Source organism: Protopterus annectens, chromosome 11.part0 (genome assembly GCF_019279795.1).
Source record: "Protopterus annectens isolate FY-2018-M chromosome 11.part0, PAN1.0, whole genome shotgun sequence".
Lineage (NCBI taxonomy): Eukaryota > Metazoa > Chordata > Ceratodontiformes > Protopteridae > Protopterus > Protopterus annectens.
In genome coordinates, this window is record NC_056745.1 from 284,471,489 (window position 1) to 284,496,472 (window position 24,984).

The 24,984-nt window shown below is 43.1% G+C and overlaps 1 protein-coding gene across 1 annotated transcript in view; it reads right to left on the reverse strand.

Moving 5' to 3' along the window:
• The window catches only part of UTP20 (UTP20 small subunit processome component), a gene marked incomplete in the record, with an annotated part of 2,478,305 nt that overhangs the window by 636,655 nt on the left and 1,816,666 nt on the right, over nt 1-24,984 (reverse strand). Inside the window, 1 exon segment of the mRNA XM_044087776.1 lies at nt 10,689-10,829. Within this exon segment, the coding sequence (XP_043943711.1) occupies nt 10,689-10,829 (141 nt within the window).

Consider the following 24,984-nt stretch of genomic DNA (forward strand, 5'->3'; position numbering starts at 1 on the left):
GTTAAGATTTTTTTTATCACCAAAGAGAGAAAGAGATGCCGATGAGATAAGATTTGCAATAGGTGATGGAAGTGTGAGAGGTAGTAAGGTGGGATTTAAGTGAGATCATTGCAGTGACAGGTGTTGATATTTGGGAGAAAAGTTTTAAGTTTGCATTTAAAGAGATTTATGTTAGAAATTGAGCCTGGAGTACCTTTTATAAAACAAGAGGCCATGAAGTCTAGCAACTTGAGGAGCTCCCTGAAAAAAAGCATTAAGTCAGCCAGCCTGTCCTGCTGAAAGAAGGCTCTGCTCAGAATAGTGCCTAGACTGCCCCCCAAGAAAACTAGCTTTTTGAGGGTTCAGGCAATACTTTTATTGGGAATCTGTGACTCTTCTAGCAGGTCAGGTTGAAGTCCAAAGCCTTGAGTATGTCTTGATAGGAGTCTGCCAGGATAAGGCAGTTGACCAGGCAGAGGTAAATTTGGACATCCTTTGCCTTACAATGCACAATCACTGGAGCTAGACATTTTGTAAATACTCTGGGTGCAGTAGACAAATCAGAGAAAAAGGAAGAGAATTGCAAATGATCTCCTCCTGTAATCCTGAAGATATTTCTGTGCTTCCTGGCAATGGCGATATGTAGGTAGGCATCCTTCAGATCTAGTGTTACTATAAATTCACTGGAAGGAAGCACTTCAGACAGGCTTTGGTGGGCAAGTATTTTGGAATTCTTCAGTTAAAAAGGGCTAGGATGGGTCTCCATGAGACCTCTTTCCTTGGGACCAAGAAAAGTTTGAATAGAACCTTGCCCATTCCAGTAGCAGGTTTGAGGATCAGCTAATCCTTGGGGACTGGTGCTATGCCTATGAATTTTGGAATGTCATGAAAGTGCAGTTTGTAACCTCAATGCAATACATTTAACACTCACTGGTCTTGCATAATTTCTTCACAATTTATTTTATAAAGAAGGAGAATCCTCCAGTTTTCCTGTCCAAGGACAGAGTTGGTTAGGAGAGGAGAATGGTCCAGGATGGACTTGGGGAAGAAATGAGAGGGGACAGCCTGACTTAAAGCTGATCCCTTTGTGTATCTTGAACCTGGGGGACATCCCGGCTTGTCTCTGGGGGTTAGCTTACCATTTGTTCCAACATTTTCCTCTTTTTGCTTTGCAGGTCTAGCACTGTCCTGTTTAGGGTGAGAGGGTCAGGTTTTTGCTGGAAACTTCCTTTTTTATCTAGGAACTAGGACATGAAAAAATTGTCTTAAAAGACTGGGTATTCTTTCTGGTTACCCATTACAAAATCGAAATTACGGAACTCTGAATACCATATGGTCGACACCATATGATCGAAGTTCCGTAACTTCGAAATAAATAAATAAATAAAACAAAGAAAATGTACCCTGACGGGTTAAAACAGGGGGGCACTCTAATGAACTACAGTGCGGAAAGGGAAGAATTCCCTTTCCTACACTGTAGTGCGATCTCGGAGGTGGTATATTTAAGTAGCAGGGGGTGTGGGGGGCGCAGGGGGGCTTGCCCCCCTGCTTACATCCTTTACTTTTTCTTTTTTTTTATGTTGATTTTGAAGACTTCGAATTTGATTGTTCGATCATTAAAGGTCGACCTTTAGTGATTGGAACAATTGAAAATGCGATGTTCCAATAGCAATCCATTCTTTCTATTTTTCGATAAAGTCCCTGAGAGTAGGATCCAAAAAAGGAGATCCTTATTCAGTGGGGCATTTAAGCTATTTAAATTTACATTCTTGGGCAGAGGCTGGGTCATCAGCTAGGCATGCCTCATTATAACATACCCTGTATTTGCTGCTTTGCATGGTAAGTCCACAGCACTTTAAGTGCTTTAAGACCTGAAAAGAGAGGATACATAGTTCCATTATCTCTTGCTTCATATCCTTGCCTTGAATCCTTCATCTTCACCAGCACAGAATGCTTTTAAGAAGGCATGTGGGACTGGCAGTTTAAGGCTCTTTAAGAAAGTGTAGCAGATGTGTGTGCTCCCTCCCCCCAATCTGCTGATTCCTCTGTTGTTCCTGACATCTGGCATGAGGTTCCTGGTTGCAGCCAGGTTTTCTCCCTTGCTAGGATCCTGGGACACTACACTAAGGAAGCTGCATTTCAGGTTTAGGCTCCTGGTTGAGCCAAGATTGCTCCTTTGCTAGAATCCAAGGACATGACAAAAAGAAAGCCACATACAAGGTTTTATGACAGACATTGATTCCATAATCAGGGAGGTGAGAAAGTTCTTCTCCAAAGCCTGATCCACAAAGGAGTATTAATATGGACAGATTTCCCAGTTAAGCATTGCAAGACCCAAAGTCAAACAACCAGACATACACTTACCCATCTGTCCAAACCTTCTGATTCTTTATCTGGTAGGAAGATGACCAATGCAGGTGCTGAGAAAAAATACTTAAGAGTCACAGGCTTACAATGAATGTCTGCTTTCTTATAAGCAGTTGTAACCATGTCCAGATGCTTTCAAGATCCACAAGGAGCCACTCTATAGTGTCCCTTTTTTTGCAAAATACTTGTTCCATCTTTTACAGGGAAAAGGAAGAAGGAAGCATGACAGTCCATAGGGGACCCTGGTGAGTTGGAATGGTTTCTTCACATGAAGAGGTATCCAATGAGACGTGATCAGCATTAGACAACACACTATTCAACTCCACTTCAGAGGTGGGCACTAGCGCCTCTTCATAAATGTCCTGCCCAGGAAGAGTCTGATGTGGAGAGAGAAAACGTTTTGGCAGTAGCACACCTTGAAGGTAAACTTGTGCCACAAAAACAGCCAGACACTCAGGGGCAGGTGCAAGTCCCCTCACATGACGAAGTCCACAACAAAAGTGGAACCGGGGGGAAAGAGACACACAGTCCTATGTTATCATTTACATGTACTTTCTATGTCATCTCCCACCCACTTCTGAACAAACCTCCAACATGGAATGGTTACATGGGAACAAAAGACACAGGATGGTCTGCAATGGCCAGCTCAACCATTACTAATGAGTCTTATAACTTCTGGGGGGAGGGGGGGTGATATGGAATGCAGTCCGTAGGTCTAAGCTCAGCCTCAGTGCCATTGCCAAGGGTTATGACAGCTCTCTTTAAATGAGACAGCTGATCATTGTTTGAGTGGATAAGCAGGAAATGACACCAGTCTCTCACTTTCAAAAGCAAATGGCAGGGTGTTCATTATCTCTCTCTCATTACCATCTGCTAAACAGAAGCAACAGCATAAAGCCTTGATAGAAGGGGAGCTCCCTATCAGCAAGAGTTCAAAAGCCTTGATAGAAGGGGAGCTCCCTATCAGCAAGAGTTCAAAAGCCATGAAGACTCTGTAGGTGATAGGCACTTTGGCCATAGCCTAGCTTACTATTGCTACAAAAGCTACCTCTAAGGAACATACATGGGATCGTGTGCAAGCTGCCCAATGACTCCTGTACTGACTGTCATCTACTGTAGCCACAGTATGTGCACTAACACAGGTTTCAAGCATTCTATATGCCTCCTGTGACTGGAGTTCTGACACTTGAGGAAAGACTTTATGTGCTTCTTCTCCAGGCAAAGTAAACTCCTATGAGAATACGACTCATAATTTGATGATCACAGAACACTTTGAAAGTGTCTACTTTTTACATCCTGAAGTTTCAAGCCCTTATTAATTGCAACACTTGCGGACTAAGCACTTTACATAAAAACAAATCAGCAGCTGAAATAACAGACACAAAATCCACTTAAAAGTTATCAAAATGACATAAAAATACCACATAAATATTAAAAGCATCTTCGTGGATTCTAGCACAATCTTCAAAAAAGGATGGTATTTAAAGGATATCTGAAGGAGGCCACAGTTTCACAAGCATGGATAAAGGAAGAGTGTAGGCTGAACAGAACTGGTGCCAAATGGGTACCTACTTAATGTTACCAAGAATTTTCCATGATCCACTAAGAGCCTCTCCCTCATCTAATGAACTTGGTGGACATGCCAAAGCAAGGTGCACCAATACTTACTTAATACAGGCAGAACCATGGTCATACAGACCTTGGAATGTTAAGGTCTGAAAATCAAACCTTGCCATCACCGGCAGCCATTTGGAATGAGGTTCCTGGCTGGAGCTAAGTTGGCTCACTTACTAGCATTACAGCATGACAGAGATTAAACTGGGAAGTACCATCAACATTCTGACCACACAATTTTACACTCACCACAGGCAGGCACGGTCACTATCAAAAGGCCCCAGGCAAAGAGTAATACAGCAGGCAAAGCCACAAAGAATGAATGCATACACAAATGTAGTCAGGTCCAAACCCTGAATTAGATATTTTTGAAAGGGTATATTTTAGGATGAAGATAACAGCCATCAACTGATCCTTTTGTGATAGAATGCTGTCAGGAATAACTCCAAGGTAATTCCTCACATTGACAAACTGCAGAATGTTTATTCCACAAAAATAAATGCATCAGAGAAAGATATGCAGCATTTAATGTTTAGGTAGTAGAGCATACCAGCACAGCCTCAATTTTCAAAGGATTTAATTTAAGCCAATTATTAAATGGACTGAGCTCAAACCAACAAGTAGATGAACTGACAGTGCTGATATCTCTGAACACCAAAAGACAATTCTTGTCAGACACTAGCAGTACTCTGCACTGGAACTTAAGAATTGCTGCCCTATGCTATCAAAAACTGTTGAGAAATCTAGAAGGCCCAAGAAAGAATGCAAACTTTGATCGTTAACATTAAGCACACATTCCGTACTACACATCAATCTAATACAAGACTGAAAGTGTATAAGAGATCAAGAAATTTAAGAAATGAAAGTAACTGTATGCAGAAAACTTCTTAAATAACTTTATTAGTAAACATCTACATTTAAGATGGATCCCTAACAAATATGAGGAACTAGATATCAAAGTCTGAACAATGACTGCTGCCAAAAGAAGCTTTTCCAAAACTCACTGTAGCACCTTCTGAAGTGTTTTTGTAGGAGGATTTCCCCTGTACCCTTGATGTGGGGTGCTTTACACCCCCACACCCCTGCTACTTATACATACCAACTCTGAGACTGTTGTACCCATCTCAGACAAGACACTAGTTTCCAAGATTACATAAATCAAAAGTAGGATGTCTGGGGATGGCTGTAAGTAATACCGCTTAAATTACATGGAAAAAGTCCATCCTTAATGATGGCTGCACAAACTGAAAAATAACTGTTCCAATGATTCTAGGCAAGATGTAATGAACCAAAGAGGTCCTGTTCCAACATGCAGTAAGTCAACTGTAATGTTGAAACATGCATGACTCCTTCACAGATGATGTACCCCTCCCCCCCACAAGAAAAAGCTCACATCCAGATCAATGCCACACATGATGAAGGTATCCTTGAGAAGAGAACATCTAATTTTAGTACCATTACTTGCAAAAAAAAAAAGTGCAAGAGAATATCAAAGCCCTACAGTAAGGCAGGCTAAGAGAGACGCCCTTTCCACTACCTGAAAGACCATGGCAGGATGTTTTAATGCAGCAGACATCTAAATGGACAAGAATGCTTCCTTCTTATGAGAGATTTCAGAATAATATACCACATACTGAGCATAACCAACATCTTCACACTTTGCTAAACACAGTTTATGAAAATGCATCAGGCAGTCTTTTTTGGTACATCTACATTCCACTGAGATATGTGTAACCAAGTTAACCAATTTTTCAATGCTGCTATATGTTTTACTGCACTTAGCTGAACTGTATGAGCTGGTGATGCATTAGTGCTGCTTGTTTTACCCTTTCTCCAATACAGTGGTCACTGAACTGGTATATATAAGTTAAAGGTGTGTGTGTGGGGGGGGGGGAGCTCTCCACACGATAGGTGCAGGGGGCTTGCATCTTGTAATTTTTTGTTTTTTAATTATGCTTTTGTTCCAAATAGTAACTCTTTCCTATGCAATTTGACCAAATATAGGGAAATCATCTCTTTTTATATGCCAGTTACCATAAGACTCCTACATTATTTCATCAAATCTTATACAAGTGTCTTATTCTCCTTACAGTGTAATTTATGGAATTCATATATATACAGAAGACTAGCTTTATATAGTGAATGTCTGTTTAGCTTCCTTGCAAAACACAACATTCAGTATAATATTAACGTATAAAAATATTTCCACTTTCTCAGTACTGCTGTTGTAATTACATTCTGTTGTACCAAACAGTCCACCCTCATCATGGATGAAACATATCTTGTAGCACTCCGTCCACCTACATTACATTAGACATATCAATGTAAAATGAAAAAAAATAATGCAGCAATAATGGAAAATATGAACTGAAATCCTTGTAATTATTACAAATGATTAAGAGTTCTAGGTTGGTCCAGGAATACAGATTCCAGCAACTTAAGCTCATAAGTGTTCTACCTCCAGGAGGGTAAAGACAGCCAGTCAACATGTCTTATTAATTTTTTTTTAAACAAAAAACAACTTTATTGATTTATCACTTATGACATAGGCAATCATGCATTTATACAACTGAAAACAAACCAACTGACATATTTTCAGTTGCAAACATACATCATATTCATATATATCATTCTAGACGGTCATTGTCAGTCAAACATTACATAGCTCATTCAATTTCTGCCTTCAGTTAATCCTCATTCTGCCTGTAAAACATTAATCTGCATGTATTATTCCTACAATTCCCATTTTTTCTGTGTAATTTGCTCCTACCCTTTTCTAAAAATCCCATTTTCAGTTCTTTTACTTCTGTTACTATATTCACTGCTTCTAGTGCAGCTGGTTTAGACTCTGACTTCCATTTTCTAGACACTGTGTTTTTTAGCAGCCACCAGAATTAAAGTCAGCAAGGCCTAACTATGTCTGGGTAATTCTGATTCTTTCTGTACCACAGCTCAAAAAAACATTTTAGTTACACCAATTAGGTCACCCAGTACTTCTGACAAAACACGTCTTCAGGGAATTTTTAAATTCTACGAACTCATTACACTCCCAAAAATAGGTTCCCAATCACCTCTTTATTCCCCCCATCATACCAACATTTGTCATCTAACTAAGGAAAAATTTGTTGGAGTCTGCTTGTGGTATAAGAATATTCATGCAAACACGTACAAGCAAAAATCCTAAATCTTTCAATGTTGCATATTGGGAGGCATATATATATATAAATCCTTCATTTGTGAACTGCTTACCCATCACTCTTCCCAATCCTTTTTAACCTCCTCCAATGATTCCTACAGTTTTCATGCAATATTTTATTTGCCCTACTAATTATTCCTTTTTAGCAGCAGTTTTTGTTCCAGATTCTACTAAAAACTTTACAAGTGCTGGTCTTTCACTTAGGATCCCCCTATTTTTTTCTCTCTGCCTATATTCAGACATCAATCCTTGATAGGGAAGGCAGCATCTCCTGTGCAGTCCAAATGCATTATTGGCTTCTTCCCATTCTCGGTAGTAAACAAAAAGTAAGAAAAAGGGGATTCCAAACACAATAAACACCAAAACAAACCCAAGAACAGGCTGAAAGGAAGCACACAAGGTCAACAATTCCACCAAAGTTTAATGTCACAGGATCTAAGGGTATCACAGACCTGTTACTGCTCAATCTCGTGTGGCTGAAATCCACTTGTCCCTCTAAGAAGTTGGAGACGACTGCACGGGGCCTTATAACTAGTTAGCATGGCGGAGTCTCATTCATTATCGGAATTAACCAGACAAATCGCTCCACCAACTAAGAACAGCCATGCACCACCACCCACAAATTCCGATAACGATTACTTCTTAGAATACTTTCTGCTACTTTATGACTATATTTTGTATTGTTATTCTCCTTAAGGATCTGCAGCCAAAAGCCCAGTATCTGCTTATTTACTGAGCTTCACCCCCCCCCCCCCCCATTTAATCATCGCATTCTACTTGGAATTATAGCTTTCTGATTGTGCTATGTATAGAAGCCTTAACTGTGTACCTCTGAAATACCCTTTCAAATCAAGTAACCCAAACCATCTTGTACTATTGGAAGGATCAGTTTATCCCACCTGACTCTTGCCCTCTTCCCCTCCAAGACAAAATCCTTGAACTCTATTAATTGCTATCCACAAATTCTCCTCTGGTTGATCAAAAATATAACTGACTTGTGTTTAGGATTGTATCTTACTATCCACAGCCATAAAATAGAGCTTCCAATTTCTAATTTTTTTTTTTTATTATCTTTTGTTTAGTCTCTTCCCACATATCCTTAGCTGCCATAAGAGAATCCTTTTTAACTCACACTTCTAAGTACTTAATTTTATCATGTCCCATAAACATGGGTACTGCTGAACCAATTTGTACATGTGAGTACATGACGTGTCTTCGTATACGAGGAAAACTCAGCTGCTTGGGTATCTCCTAGTAAAGACCAGAAGACAACAGGTACCACTTAGGTCAAAAGCAGAGCCAGTTAAAACCCAAGTGTGAAGTACAGTTGTGACTATGCAAACTAACACACATCATACTGGCTTTCCTGGAATGTTAAAGAAGAATTACAAAAGCCATGTGCCAGAAACAGTAAGATGAATCAACTACTTGCTACCCAGCCACACGCCCAACCCCCACAGCAGGGTAATGCACTGAAGAACAAAGTAAGTAAGTACTGGGAAAAGGCGTAAGAAAATTAATACATTGGAAGCTGGAGAAGAACAGTGACAGGTGGAAACAAGAAAATTCTCTGAAGCTGCCCTGAAACTGTCAGGATTAGGAAGTGCTATGCCTCAGCACTGCTGATGCACTGAAAACTTTGAGACGAGTTATCCCAAGGAAAGCAGCTGTTCCAGATAACATTATGGGCAGGGTTCTCATGGCCTGTGCCGAACAGCTAGCATCAGTACTCTCAGACATTTTCACTACATCACTGCAATTACCCATCGTACAGAGATGCTTTAACAACATGACTACCATTCCCTTACCCAAGAAACCACAACTAGCAAGTCTGAATGATTATTGCCCAGTTGCTCTAACACTGACAGTAATGAAGTGCTTCGAGCAGCTGATCAAAGATCACATCTCAACAAGCATACCTGCGATGCTAGACACACTGCAGTTTGCCTACAGGTCAAACTGCTGCACAGCAGATGCCATCTCTTTAGTACTTCAGGAAACAGACTCACTTGGAAAATAAAGACGGTTATGTCAGGATGTTATTCATGGACTTCAGTTTCACCTTTAATACTGTCATCCCCAGAACCTAGTGATGAAAGTAATCCAACTGGGCATCAATACCCCCTTGTGCAACTGGATACTAGACGACCTCACAGACAGACCCCAATAGGTATGTGTGATACAGAATACCTCTAAAAGCCTTACTCTGAACACGGGTGTACAACAGGACTGTGTCCAGAGTTCTCTACTATTCACCTTGCTTACACATGACTGTGTACCCAGATAGGAATCCAACAGAATTATCAAGTTCAGAGAAGACACCATAGTCATAGGTCTTGTCAGGAACGGCATGGAAACAGCATATAGGAGTGAAGTGGAACATCTGGTAGGTTGGTGTGAAAGCAACAATCTGGGACCGAATGTCAGCAAGACCAAGGAAATGAATGTGGACTTTAGGGGGTCTCAGGGAGCACATCAACCTCTGGAAATCAAGGGAGTAGAAAGACTTGAAAGCACTAAGTTCCTGGGTATACATATATTAGAGGACCTGTCTTGGTTGGTGCACACCAATCATGCTGTCAAAAGAGCACAGCAATATTTGCACTTCCTATGGAAACTGAGGAAATCAAACCTGTCACAGTCCTTTCCTCCAAGCCTTCTACAGAGGAACCATTGAGAGCGTACTGACAAACAGCATCATTAAACGGTATGGGAACTGTAATGCCTCAGATTGCAAGGCTCTCTGGAGAGTAGTAATAGCAGCAGAAAAAATCATTGGCATTCTTGGATGACTTATACGAGTCTCAATTTATTGGAAGAGCTAGAAAGATAATAAACGACCATACTCACCCCTGCTTGTAGTATGTTCTCCCACCTTTCCTCAATATAAGCTTTTTCCTCTTATCCACCAGATTGCTGAACTCTAACAACAGGCATGCCAGAAGCCAATCTGCTCTTTCAACCAATTAACGGAATATTCTCTAGACTAATCTAGTAAATGACATGCTCTCATGTCCATTTAGTCTAAGATCACTACTACTAGTAGCAAGCTTTAGTGTAATATCCAAATCTTCATCCCTCCTGAAACCTGATTGTGCAATACTCTAGGCAATATGTTTGCTTCACAGGTGCTGTTAATGTAAAAACTCAAGTTTGTCCAATATCTACTTGTGTAGTACTCTAAATGGCACATTTTTATACATGTAACATCTGTAAGTGTCTGTTCTAGTATTACTAAATCGTAACTGTATATATATATATATATATATATATATATATATATATATATATATGTTTCTTTCACTGGGAACAAAGCAATGTGATTTCATTTAGCTGCACTATGTGCAGATCTGTATGTCAAAAAAGTTTAATTTGACTTTGACTGAATACGCCATACACACTTTAAAACTGAAAATACATAAAATTAAAATACTAACATTCTTATAAGCTGTAATTTAGGATCATAAGATTTTATACACACACCTCAAAAAAGCTCCATTACTCCAGTATAAACATGCTTATGATCTTTTACCTGAATATGCTTCATATTTTCAAAGAAATCCACTTCTGGATCATTATAATCAGTAAGCTGAACAAGGTCTTGAAACTCTACGTGTTCAGGAAAAGTTCGAATCAGGAAAGAAAGCAGGGTTGTGTAGTCTTGCTGAACACTCTGTACAAAATATAATTTTTAAAGATAAAATTAAACAGCTTACTTTTCTGGCAGTTTCTGACAGTTCAAGGTTAAGTCACTAAAGACTTAAAATACAGTTATGCAGAGTTGTCCCAACAAAAGACATATTAATAGTAGGCTTGTTTGCTTTACACTAGGACCTTAAGAAAGCAAAAAAAGAAGTTATGCCTTACCACATAACGTTCCATCTGAGTTGTTGATCTTCTTCCATTCATCACTGATGGGTATGGTTCCGAACCCTCGGAACAGAGTCAGCCAAATACCAAGCTAGCGTACACCAAACTCTCGAGCCACGCTACTACCCACAATGCCCTTCATCCCATACCTCAGATCGAGTTTGCAGAACATATAGTAGAAACATATATTAGAAACAGAAATAAAGGCAGAGGCCATCTCTGCGCAAACACCCTAACACACCAAAATGACCAGATCATCTGCCAGGAGCCTTTGGCGGGGGAAGGTGGGAGGGTGTGAGGAATGGACGATCAACAACTCAGATGGAGCGTTATGGTAAGACATAACTTCTTTAACTGAAGCTGTTAATCTTCTTCCATTCCTCACTGAAGGGACCGAGTCCCTAGCTACTACAGAATCTGGGTGGCCCTCATGGAAGAACATTCCGGAGTACCATAGAGCCAAAGGCAGCTCTTCCCCTGGAGATCAGATCCAATTTGTAATGCTTGCGGCTGCACAAATATCATCCATGGAAGCCCTAGCATGAAAGGCGACAGAAGCGATCACAGCTCTAGTGGAATGAGGTTTAATGCGGCCAGGAGCTGATTCCTCCTCCAGAGAATAAACAAAGGAGATGCAATCCCTAAGCCATTTAGACAAGGTAACCTTAGAAACTGCCGATCCCATTCTAAAGCCCGCAAAGGCAATAAAAAGCTGATCTGACTTACAAAATGACTTTGTCCTGTTCAAATATAAACGTAACTGTCTATGGACATCCAAGGAATGGAGACAGTATTCCCCTTTGTTGGTATAATTAGGGAAAAACACAGGCAACTCAATGGACTGATTAATAGAGAATTCTGAAACCACCTTGGGTAAGAAAGTGGGATTGGTGCGAAGTGATATTCTGTCCTTATGGAAAATCAAGTAAGGACTCAATGCATAATGCTTGCAGCTCTGATACACATCTGGCTGAAGTAACCACCAACAGAAACAATGTTTTCCAGGACAGAAATTTCACATCACAGGTTGCAGGCGGCTCGAAGGGAGGTACAGCCAAAGTTTGAAGCACCCTAGACAGATTCCATGATTCCACAGGTGGCCTAATGAGAGGTCTAGAATGAAAAATCCCCTTCAAGAACGTCTTACACAGATGAGAAGATATAATAGGAATTCCGTCTGAACCATCATGGAAACTGGAGATGGCAGCCAGATGCACCCGAATCATGGATGCAGAAGCCCCGTTAAGGAAAAGATCAGTCAGGTATTGAAGAGCTGTAGCTACTGGAAGAGAGAGAGGATCCAGAGACAGCTCTTGTGCCCACAAGGAAAAGTGTTTCCACTTGTCTTTATAAAGTTTTCTGGTAGAAGGTTTATGGGAGGCCAAAATAATATTTCGTACCGGAGAACAGATTGATTCAAGCCTGGCTACTAACGGAAGTGGAGCTACCAAGCTGTCAGTTTGAGCGTGGTCAGATTTGGAGACAACCCTTGGGGGTGAGAAATGAGATCCTGATGCAAGTCCAGGATCCAAGGAGGTCAGAGCAGGTGTGGCTGAAGAAAGGGGAACCAAACCTGTCGAGGCCAGAACGGAGCAATGAGAATCATTCTGCTTCTCAACTGAGTAGCTTTCCTTAAGACCAAGGGTATCAAGGGGATGGGAGGATAAGCATACAGGAGACCCGCGGGCTAATCGTGAGTCAGAGCATATCTCGGGGACTCCCCTTGCAGAGGAAAGAGGGCAAAGTAGCTGCTGCACTTTGTATTGCAGGGGGAGGCAAACAGATCGCAGCAAGGCCGGCTCCAGCGGCTAAAAATTTCCTCCGCCACTCTCGGGTTGAGAGACCACTCGTGAAGAAGCAGGATGCATCTGCTCAGCCTGTCGGCAATCACGACGGAACTCCCCGGGATGTGTGTAGCAATCAGGAAACGGTTGGAAGCTACTTCCAAATTCACTTAGCTTCACGGCAAAGGGGGTAAGATCTGGTCCCTCCCTGCTTGTTGGTGTACCAGACCACAGACATGTTGTCGGACTGGATAGCAATCGGTCCGAGAGGAAGAAGAGGATGGAGAGCTTGTAACAACAGTAACACAGCTCTGAGCTCTAGAACGTTGATATGTAAGTTGACTTCTAGAGGAGACCACGTGCCTTGAACAGATTTTCCCTGAAAGTGGCTCCGCCACCCTATCAGGGAAGCGTCCGTAATCACCGTGGCGTTGGGCTGAAGAGGTTGAAAGGGGTGACACCAAAGACTTTCGTCCACTCTCATCCACCAGTGGAGATCCTGTTTGCAGAGATCAGTGATGAGGATTAGTGCGTTCAAGGGATGATGATTGTGTATCCATTGAGTTTGAAGAAGCCACTGTAACAGGCACATATGTAGTCTGGCCAACGGAACAATGGGAATGGCTGCCACCATGGAACCCAGAGCCTGCAGAACTTCCCTTGCAGACAATTTCCTGCGGTCAAGTATCACTTGCACTTGTGTTCTCAGACTTAAGAGCCTGTGATGAGGAAGAGATATTAGGCCGAGCTGAGTGTTGAACATAGCCCCTATGAATTCCAGTTGTTGCGAGGGCTGAAGGTTTAATTTTTCCCAATTGATAGTAATACCCAGAGACTCCTCCAGAGACAGAGTGCAGCGAGGAGCCCTGGTCAGTAGACGCTCGGTGGGGGTGTCACCGTGGCGTTGGGCTGAAGAGGTTGAAAGGGGTGACACCAAAGACTTTCGTCCACTCTCATCCACCAGTGGAAATCCTGTTTGCAGAGATCGGTGATGAGGATTAGTGCGTTCAAGGGATGATGACTGTGTATCCATTGAGTGTGAAGAAGCCACTGTAACAGGCACATATGTAGTCTGGCCAACGGAACAATGGGAATGGCTGCCACCATGGAACCCAGAGCCTGCAGAACTTCCCTTGCAGACAATTTCCTGCGGTCAAGTATCACTTGCACTTGTGTTCTCAGACTTAAGAGCCTGTGATGAGGAAGAGATATTAGGCCGAGCTGAGTGTTGAACATAGCCCCTATGAATTCCAGTTGTTGCGAGGGCTGAAGGTTTAATTTTTCCCAATTGATAGTAATACCCAGAGACTCCTCCAGAGACAGAGTGCAGCGAGGAGCCCTGGTCAGTAGACGCTCGGTGGGGGTGTAGAGGAGCCAATCGTCCAGATAAGGAAACACCTGGAATCCGTGAAGTCTCAAGTGAGCTGTCACCACTGCTAGACATTTCGTGAACACTCTGGGAGCCGTCGAGAGACCGAAAGGCAGGGCTTTGAAATGAAAATGATGGTCTCCCAGCCGGAAGTGCAGAAGTCTCCTGGAGCGTTTGTTCATTTTGATGTGGTAATACGCATCCTGGAGATCTAGAGAGCACATCCACACACCCTCCCGAAGGAATGGAAGGATGGATTGAATAGTGACCATGCGGAACTTGGTCTGTATGACTGACTCGTTCAAACGACTGCGATCCAGGATGGGCCTCCAGTCCCCCGTCTTTTTTGGCACCAAAAAGAGTCTGAAGTAGAACCCTAATCCACATTGATCTGGGGGGACCTGTTGGATGACTCGCTTTAGAAGAAGCTTCTTGATTTTGGAAGCTGCCTCCTTCCCTCTGACTGGGTGGTACGTCGGGAAGGGAGAACTGAGGTCTTGGAAAAGATTTGAGGGGAATGTGATAGCCTCTGGTAACAATTCTCTGCACCCATAGATCGTCGGTAATGGAGTACCAGGCTGTTTGGTGCAGAGAGAAATGCGCCCGACTGCTTCCAGAGGAAAGCAATCAGGCAACGCTTCAGGAGTACTGATAGGGTCTACCGGAGAAAGAATCTCTGGAGCCCTGATTCCGGTAACCCCCTCTGCCCCTAAAGGGGTGTCTTCCACCGTCAGACCCTCCCTCTGCATCTGGAGGAGTCCTTGCCATGTGCGTCACAAAAGAAACCTCGCGACTTCTTGTGCCACAACTTTGCACTCCTCTGGTTCCTGGAGAAGGAACACTGAGGTTTGGAGAAGCACAGGCACATGGCAGACAAGGTCTTTCTGTCCTGCTCGCACCTGGCCAAAGTATTCTTGACCTTAGAACCAAAGAGTGGGGAGGGTCAATAGGGGCGTTCAAAAAGGAAGACATGAAGGAATCCAGTAGGTCAGAAATGCGCATCCAGGCATGACGTCGGACAAGCACGCCAGCAACTGCTGCTCTAGCTGCACCTTCGGTTGCATGGGAGAGCAACCTCATGGAGGAATTCGAAATCGCTTCAAGGGTGGCAAGTTGGGAAGCCACTTTGTCACATGCTCCATCTGACACTTGACCGGCGAGGCTACCAGAAAGTTCGGATATAAGGTCTCTCTGGAGTCTCGTAAAGTGTGCCAGGAAATTCAGTGAACGCACGGCAAAGGTCGCTGCAGCAAAAACTCACTTCTCTAACCTGTCCACCACCTGGGACTCCCTGTTGGGTGGATGAACGGGCAGGACTTTTTTTGTGGCCGCCGCCATGACCACGGCGTCTACTGGCAAGCCTTTCGACCAATGGGGTTGATCCTCTGGAGGAGAAAGTACCTTGTCTGATCTCTTGGGGATAGTTTCTACTGAATCTGGACTCTTCCATGCTCACTGCACGATGAATTTGACCAACTCGTCTGCAAGAGGGGTCACCCAGGAAGTAGTCGGGTGGGAGCGGAATGCTCGAATACGGATTCCTCTGGGGAAGGGGTGGAAGATTTCCAGTCACCCCGCTGACTCGAAATCTCCAAGATATCCCCAAAGGAAACATCATCAGGGGGTGATCTGGGGGAACCTTCCCCATCATCGTAATCTGTATCCTCAGTAAGGGACTCTTCAGGTGAGTCCATGTGTTTTCTTTTGCACACCCTCTTCCGAGGGGGCTCTTTGGTGGGGATGTCCAAAGAGGCCTCGGAAAGGGGGGTACTTTGGATTAATGGTTTCCTGCTAAGGGCCGGCGATGGCTGAGTTAGGGGGGGAACCAAATGCGGAGGGGGATTGCTAGTCGTCAGCGCCCTTTCCATAATCCGGAAAGCGGGCCCACCCAAAGAGGGATGGGAGCCCGGAACCGAAGAGGACTGAATCGGAAACGGGGTTACACCCCACTACGAATGGCCCACCTATGGGACTGGAGTTTGAGAAGGGTTCGGTGCAGATATAACTCTCATTTCCGACATGGGAACCGAAAGGACCATCAGTGCCGGGGCCGGAACAGAATATTCTACCCCCCAAAGCAAGGGGTTGAGTAAGGTGGGATGGTGTCAGAACTGACACTCACCTGGACTTAGATGCTTCAGGCATCATAGTAGTCAGTGCCGAAGGAAGGGGTCCCATTGAAAGCAACGAGCAAGGGGGCCTTGGAACCAACGGATCCCCAGCAAGAGAATATGAAGGAGTCGAAGGAGGAAAAATCCCAACACCTGGAGCGGAACAGGGTCTGGAGATTCCTCTTGCAGTCAGTACCTGATCAACAAGACGAACAATGTATATTTCGGAAACGCTCCTGGCAGACCTAACCGATATCCCAGAAGGGGATTCAGGCTGGTCCAGAAAGGGACTGCAGGCTTGTCCGACAAACGGATCCACAGAAGATGAATACCTGGTCCCTGGTAAGGATCTCAACGGAGCCGAGGATTGTGATTTGAATTGGATAAACGGTAAGGTCGGCACCGAAAGGGGGCTCGGAGCTGAAGTCACAATCGGGGAAGTAGTCAAAATCAGATCCGAGGTCGTCTGAGCCGGTGTCTGTAAAGGTGAAGTCGGTGCCGAGGTGTCCAGAACCAGACTGGTCAGAACCGAAGTAATCAGCAGTTCAGTAGTCGTCGGTGCCGAGTCCAGAACCGACAATTCAGACTTCCCAGAAACTGTGCTCAGTGCCAAAATCGGTGGCACCGAGGCAGTGAGCCAATGCTCGGAGGAAGATCTACAGGCCTTAGATCGATGGGTCTTGCCCCTGTCACCGGCCGGTGAAGAGGGGTCTGAGCGGGGACGCTTCGTCTCCTTGACTGGCGGGGTTTTAGCCTCCGTAGAAATAGCCTCCGAGAAAGGAGAGGAAAGCAATCCTTTCAGAATCAATTTGTTGTGGCGTTCATTCAATGTCCGTTGACTAAAACTCACACAAATATCACGAGGGAGTCACAGAAAGGTGCGAAACGCCCAAACAATAAACGCATTTAAAATGCAAGTCGCTCTTCGGTAATGTACCACTGCACGATGTGCAGTGTTTAAAACGTACAGTTATGTACACTTACCATAAATGTAGATGTTCGAGTGTATTCACTGTTGCAGTCATTACATTTGGGTAATCTGCTGGCAGGGTGCCCTCAGGCGGCCTGATTAACAAAGTCTTGGGTCCTGCGTCGGTTAATGTCCCTTCTTCCATGACGTCAGGGGTATAAAACATGCAGCTGACGCCATTACATCAGATTTTTTTGCCCCAGATATCAGGTGCCCCCCAAATGGGGAGCAATAACATATATATATATATATATATATATATATATATATATATATATATGCAAGTAATGTAAAACTTAAAAAATATACCTCCAAACAAAAGTTAATACACCCAAAAAGGCTTTTAAGCATAGTAAAGAAAGGAGAGGTATAGTAAGAGAAAAAAACAGGGGGCTGCAGTGTGGGTAACCAGGACTGCAACAGTGAATACACTCGAACATCTATATTTATGGTAAGTGTACACAACTGTACTATGTTCTTCGTGTTTCACTGTTGCAGTCATTACATTTGGGTAGAATCCCAAAGCTATGGTTGGGAGGATGGATTTCTACAGCATTATGAGCAGCTATAAGGCCCTGCAGGACAGCAGTAGCAAAACCAGCTCTGGATTTAGAGAAGAGAGGTAAATGGTAATGTTTGGTGAATGTATGAACTGAGCTCCAGGTAGCAGCTTCTAGAATGTCTCTGGTAGGAACCCCTCTGAGAAAGGCTGCAGGTGGAATGAGACCTGATCCCCTTGGGATGGGTTTACCATGGTGCATATAGCAGAAACAAATACAATAGATTATCCATTTGGAAATAGTCTGCTTTGAAACAGCCTTTCCCTCTGCCCCTGCAGCAAATGCCACCAATAGTTGTTCAGCTTTTCTTAAGAGATTTTGTCCTGTTTAAGTAGAATCTAAGTTGTCTGTGCACATCCAATGAATGCAGAATCTGTTCACCCTTGTTCTGTGGATTGGGGAAGAAAGTTGGCAGATGAATGGTCTGATTAAGAGCCATACTGGATACCACCATGAAGGATGGATTGGCCCTGAGAGCCACCCTGTCCAGATGAAAAGTAATGAAAGGCTCCACTGCCATAAGAGCCTGTAATTCTGAAATTCTTCTAGCTGAAGTAACTGCTAAAAGGAAAGTTGTTTTCCAGGAGAGAAATTTTAGGTCTGCAGTAGCAGCTGGCTCAAAAGGAGGGAGAGTGAGTTTTTCCAAAACAAAATTGAGGTCCCATGCAGGAGTAGGTGCTCTCCTGGGAGGTCTTAAATTTTTGGCCCCTCTGAGATACTGCTTTAGCAGAGGATGAGAGAAGAGGGGAGGTTTTGTGTTGTAATGAGCTGAAATGGCAGAGGCATGGATTTTTATGGAAGAAAAGGATAGGCCCTTGTGAATCATCTCAATTAAGTATTGCAGAATCTGATGAATATTGGGCATTGCTGTGCTTATTCCTTGTGATTGGTTCCAGGCACAGAATCTTTCCCATTTGTCAGCATAAGATTTTCTAGTACTAGGTCTTCTGGCCTCCAAAATGACATCCATCACTGGTTTGCTGAGGGATGCCAAGGGTGAAATTAGTTGATTAGCCACGCTGCAAGATTGAAAGTTTGGAGCGGAGTGTGCAGAATTTGGTAGTTCTGCTGAGATAGTAGGTAAGGTGTCTGAGGCAGGTGCCACGGAGGAATGTGTGACACATTGCGCAGGAGTGGGTACCAGTGTTGGCAAGGCCAGTCTGGAGCAATCAGAATCATTTTTGGTTTGTCCCGTTTGACATTTAGTAGAACTTTGGAGAGCAGAGGCAGAGGTGGAAAAGCATAGACTGATAGGTTTTTCCAGCTGAATGATAAAGCATCCACTTTCCAAGCTTTTTTTGTGATTAATTCTTGTGCAGAATTTGTCCAACTGATAGTTCTGGGTGAGGCAAAAAGATCTATGTCTGGGTTCCCCCATTTCCATGTCAACATGTTGAAATCTTGTGGTTCCAATTCCCATTTGTGTGGGTCCATAAGACTTCTGCTTAGTTCATCTGCCAGAGTATTTAGCTTTCCTGGCAGGAATTGAGCTTGTAGTTGTATTTGATAGGTCAAGGCCATGTTCCACAACACCATGGCTAGTCTGCAAAGGGTGTAGGAATGTGTATCCCCTTGCTTGTTTATGTACCACATAACTGTGGTGTTGTCTGTCTTTATCAGTAGTTGCCCTGGATGAAGGTAGCCCTTGAAGGCTGTCAGGGCATTCTGTACAGCTAGCATCTCTTTCTGACTGATATGTAGGTGCATTTGATTTGGGCTCCATTTGCCCTAAATGCACTTTCCTGCCAGATGAGCCCCCAATCATAGTCTGATGCATCTGTTGTTAGGGTTTGGGCAGCAGAGGGTGGAGTGAATGGCAGTCCCTTGTTTTGGTGGCAGGCCTCTGCCCACCATAGGAACTCTAGTTGCAGGCAAGGTACAATAGCAATCATTTTTAACAGGCTGTGACCATGTTGACTCGATAAACATTTTAAGTACCACTGAAGTTTCCTCATATGCAGTCTTGCATATGGAATTAAAAGAATGCAGGAGGCCATGTACCCCAAGGCCTGCAGAATTTGTCTTGCAGATAGCCAGGTTTTTGTGGCCACCTGTTTGAAGAAAGTCATCAATTGAATTTGCTTTTCTGGTGTAAGGTAAGCCATCTGGGCAGTTGTATTCAAAACTTGGACCCAGGAATGTAATTTTTTGAGAGCGTACCAGTTGTGATTTCTTTTCGTTTATGGTGTACCCTAGACAAGTTAGAACCCTTTTTACAAATGCCAGATGCTTTAGAAGAATGTCCTTGCTTTCTGCCCGAATTCGACAATCGTCCAGGTATGGATATATTTGAATATTTCTTTGCCTGTAAAATGCAATTACTGGTGCCAGGCACTTTGTGAAGACCCTGGGCGCGGTAGATAAGCCAAATGGCAGTGCAGAGAACTGGTAATGCAAGCAGCCTGCTTTGAAGCGGAGGTATCTTCTGCAAGATTCCCTGATTGGGATATGCAGGTAAGCCTCTTTTAAGTCTAGAGTTACTAACCAGGCATTTTTGCCTAGCATAGGTAGTAACTGTTGAAGAGTCAGCATCTTGAATTTTGGTATGTCCAAAAATGTGTTTAGAGTGGATAAGTACAGAATTGGACGCCGTGATTTGTCTTTTCTGGGTACCAGGAAAAGTCTGGAATAGAAACCTTGTCCCTTTTCCTCTTCTGGTACTGGCTGAATAGCCCCCATGTTCATGAGGGACAGAACTTGTTTCTGGGCCTCTGCCCACTGATTTGGGGGCAGATCTGGCCATCCATTTGGGATTGGCAACGTGTGGAAGTGAAATCTGCATCCCTGGGATGCTACATTTAAAACCCATTTGTCCTGGGTAATAAGTTGCCAGTTTCGTGCATGAAGTGCTAGTTTTCCCCCCAAAGGGGCAGCTAAGAGTTAAGTGCTTGGTGACCGTAGAGGGAAGTCATTGAGACTGTTTACCATAGGGAGGTGCCTTGTTGCTTCCAGATTTGGAGGTGGAGGCACCTCACTGTTTTGTTCTATAAGTTCCTTGTGACTGAAACCTGGAGCCTTTGGAATGTCTTGATTTGACTTGAGCGGCTCTCGAGGGGACTGGAAAGGACCAGTTCTTAGTAGGCCAGTGCCTAATAAATCTTGGAGGTTGCACTTGTAAGAAATCTTTCACAGTTTGCATAGATTTAGCTTTTATCTTCCATCTTTTTTAACACTTCTTCTGCCTTATAACCAAAGAGACGGTCCTGTTGCAAAGGAGCATCCAACAATTTTGCTTTAACATGGTCAGGCAGAGTTTGCTCTTTGAGCCAAGCATGCCTTCTTAGCACAGATCCAGTTACAGCAGCCCTGTAAGAGGCCTCCAAGGAATCAAAGCCACATTGCCAAGTATGTTTTCCAACTTGTTCAGCTGAATGCAATAAATCCTGCAATTCTTTATTTTCCACACAGTCAAGAGAACATCATCATTTTCTGTTTAAGTAGTCCCATGATATGCTGTTGATATTTAAGCATATGAAATTGACAGTTTAAAGCCCCGATTGCCAAGTTTGCAGACATGTAAACCTTCTTACCCCATCTATCCACCGCCCTGGAATCTCTATCAGAAGGAGTAGGATTTTTGGCAGAAGAGGCCTTAATGCCCTTGGGACCCTGAGAAATGGTTTCAGGATGAGCAATAGGGTTTTTGAAAAGGAATTTATGGGAGTCAGGAACCCTGTAGTATCTGTCTGGCTTACAAGGAGCTGGAGGCAGAGAATCAGGAGTCATACTAGATTCTGAAAAAACATCATCCACAATGTCTATAACAGGAGGTATAGCCAAAGGCCTTTGCTGAGGAAGTAGAAGAAAATCCTAAGTCTCTTTTTAGATACAGAGAAATCCTGACTCCCAGTGGAAATGTTCCCTTAAGGCATGTAAAGTTTCCCCAAAAGAAAAATCCTCAGGGGGAGAGGCAGAAGGAATGGAATCCTCTGCATCAGAGTCCTCATAAGTAGGAAGAGACAAATCTTGTTCATTAGAAGAGTCAGAAGATTCATAATCAATGTCTTGCCTAGGCCTCTTAGAAGGAGGGGGTTGGCTACCCCTGATCAGAGTAACTGAATCTTCAGCCATTTTCATCATTTGTTTTTTAGGCATAGGGGCCTGCACATGTGGCCCAGGTGTCTTTTTTTAGACATAGATTTAGATTTTGGCCTTAATTATGAAGATGGCGTTGGTCTAATATACAAATCTGTAGGCCTGAAAACACCCTCAGAAGCCGATGCCTGCACAGCGGGTCCGGACCCATCTAAGGTACAGACAACCGCGGGTTCCATAATTGAAGCATCGTGTGGCATACAGGACTCCGAATGGGTGTCAGTAGAGGCCTGCGAATCAGAAATAGCGGGTATCAGGGGCTGCAAAAGCGCCTCAATGAGTACCGGCGATCCGGCGACTGGCTTAGGAGAAGCGTCGTCGTTGGTTTTGGACCTCGACGGTCTGTCTCTGTCTTTCTCTCTGCATTTGTTTAGGTATTCTGGTCGTCGGATTGCTAACCGACGACATTTCTGGATAGTTAAATATTGAGCCAAAATATTTAGAAGCAAAAGTATACAGACGTTTAATCGTGCATTGATTAAATTTAGCACAAATCCGACAGCAAGGCAAGTTGTGATCAGGGCCTAGGCAAGGAATACAGTACAAATGAAAATTCTTATGAGGTATTTGCTTCCCACAAGTAATGCAATTATTAACTTTTACAGACATCGGTAAGGAGCAAGAAAAAGTTTCCCCAATGGGCTACTTGGCTTTCAGTTGAAGACTTCGGTTCTGAAACTCGAAAACGCAAATTTCAGGAGTCTGCCGACAGGCACTTGCGAACTGCTTCTGCTTCGGGCTCCAAGCGGCAAGAAAGACTGATGTAATGGTGTCGACTGCATGTTTTATACCCCTGACGACCTGACGTCATGGAAGAAGGGACAGCAACCGATGCAGGACTCAAGACTTTGTTAACCAGGCCGACTGAGGACAACCTGCCAGCAGATTACCCAAATGTAAAGACTGCAACAGTGAAACACAAAGAACATCCTGAAGTACCCTTTTTATCTGACATACTAGCACTCACTCAGACAAAAGGAGAGAGGGAGGGAGAGAAAGGCAAGATTACCAGCAATGGTATGAAGAATTACCATGAAGGTGGTAAAAAGTAAGGAAAGGCAAAAAAATACCAACAATAGTTAAAAAAGGAATACCTGTGGGTAGAGCTAGACTATGAGAAAGACACTAGTAGTAAAATTAGTGGAGAAATACACACTTTATATAAGTCAAAACTACTTAGCTGGAGAGCTTGGTGAAAACGCTGCTATATGGCTGTGCAGCAAACGAGATCTGGGGTATGGGATGAAGGGCATTGTGGATAGTAGCGTGGCTCAAGAGTTTGGTGTACACTAGCTTGGTATTTGGCCGACTCGGTTCCGAGGGTTTGGAACCATACCCATCAGTGAGGAATGGAAGAAGATTAACAACTTCAGATAATAAATTCCAGTTTGCAGTCCAAAAATATCTTCATATGCAGACATCAGAACTCGGGCGCTAGTGTTGGTACAACATACATATATACCCAAACCCACAGAACTTCCACCACAATCCAAAGGATGCTTGTCTATGGAAATAACAGTATAGAAAGCTAAGCATTAGAAGGTGTAATGATGCTAGTGAAAGAGAAGACGCAATAACTTTATACATTCAAGAAGAGCCTCTTTCTGTTTAAGAGATGGTATTAACAGTTGCTTCATAAAATGGGTCCACATTGCAAGATTCATAATAGCAGAGTGCTCAGAAAGTACAGATGTGTAAGTTACACTGACCATAACAGTTGATGTTTGGACTCCTCACTGCTGCAGTAGCCTTTTGGCTATATGGACTGTATCCTACCTATGATACAACAACCACTAGCATCACAAAGCTCTGGCCCCCTCCCACACCTATGCTCTGACTGCTGACTGACTTGCTCCAGGAGGTAATTCATCAGTCGGAGTACAAAACGTCAAAACTTTCCTATAGGTTCATAGGTAAGTACTAGGCTAGCTTGCTTTGCGGGCCATTTTAAGCCTAGCTAATTTCCCTTTTAATAATGTATTCTATTTGGCATTAGAGTGACCTTACCCTTCCTATGGTCAATAATTATATATTAAAGTCTTCATGTCTCTTTATATAATGACATGTTGCTATCCCTGTAGCATAAGCCATCTCAGTCAAGATGGCTACATCTTATCCATAAAGCTCTGCTAAGCATAATTCCAATTGTCCATCCATATTCTGACACTGTAAACTGCTTCTTGAACTAAATGCCATGGCGTATTTTTGCATCTGTAAATATATGTATGTATGTGTGTGTGTGCGTGTGTGTGTGTGTATATATATATATATATATATATATATATATATATATATATATATATATATATATATATATATATATATATCTAGAATACATTCATTTAGTCGAACACACCAACACCTAACTTTACATTTTCCAAATCTACATGTTGAAACTCACATTGGTGAACGGTTGGAATGTCAAGCGTAACACCAAATTCAACATTTCCGATCGCTCAAATACCAACACAAGTGCTACCATGGGTCAAGAAGGGGGGGATATTAGCCTGGCTGGCATTCGCTGTTCACGGATTCAGCGTATGAAAATTCGACATTTAGGACATCGGCCAACTAGTGTTCGATTAAATGTATGTATTCCTATATATATATATATGTGTGTGTATGTGTATATATATATATATATATATATATATATATATATATATATATATAATATACATATATAGCACATCCTTTTATCTGTAAATGTTTTTTTCATTTATGTGATTTTATTAAGCTGGGCTGTGCCTGCAAATACTCCATTGAGATCAGAAAAAACTCTACGTGGATGGGGATAAGTTAACCTGGGAAACAGTGGTACAGACCTTTCTAGGGGTGATCAACAAAGGGTCTGCTGACAGAGAAAGCACCACCATTCAAACAGAATCAAAGTGAATTTCTTATGCCCTGAAAAAGACTAACCTCAGAATGTTAAGGCTTCATCAATGACTATCGGTGACTCATATATCCACCCCCCCTTAAGGAATTCCTGACTGCCTTTCACTGAGATAGTGTAGCCCCTGAAGTCTTAGCAAAGAAATGCAAGAACTTAGATTATTGTTTGGTCCC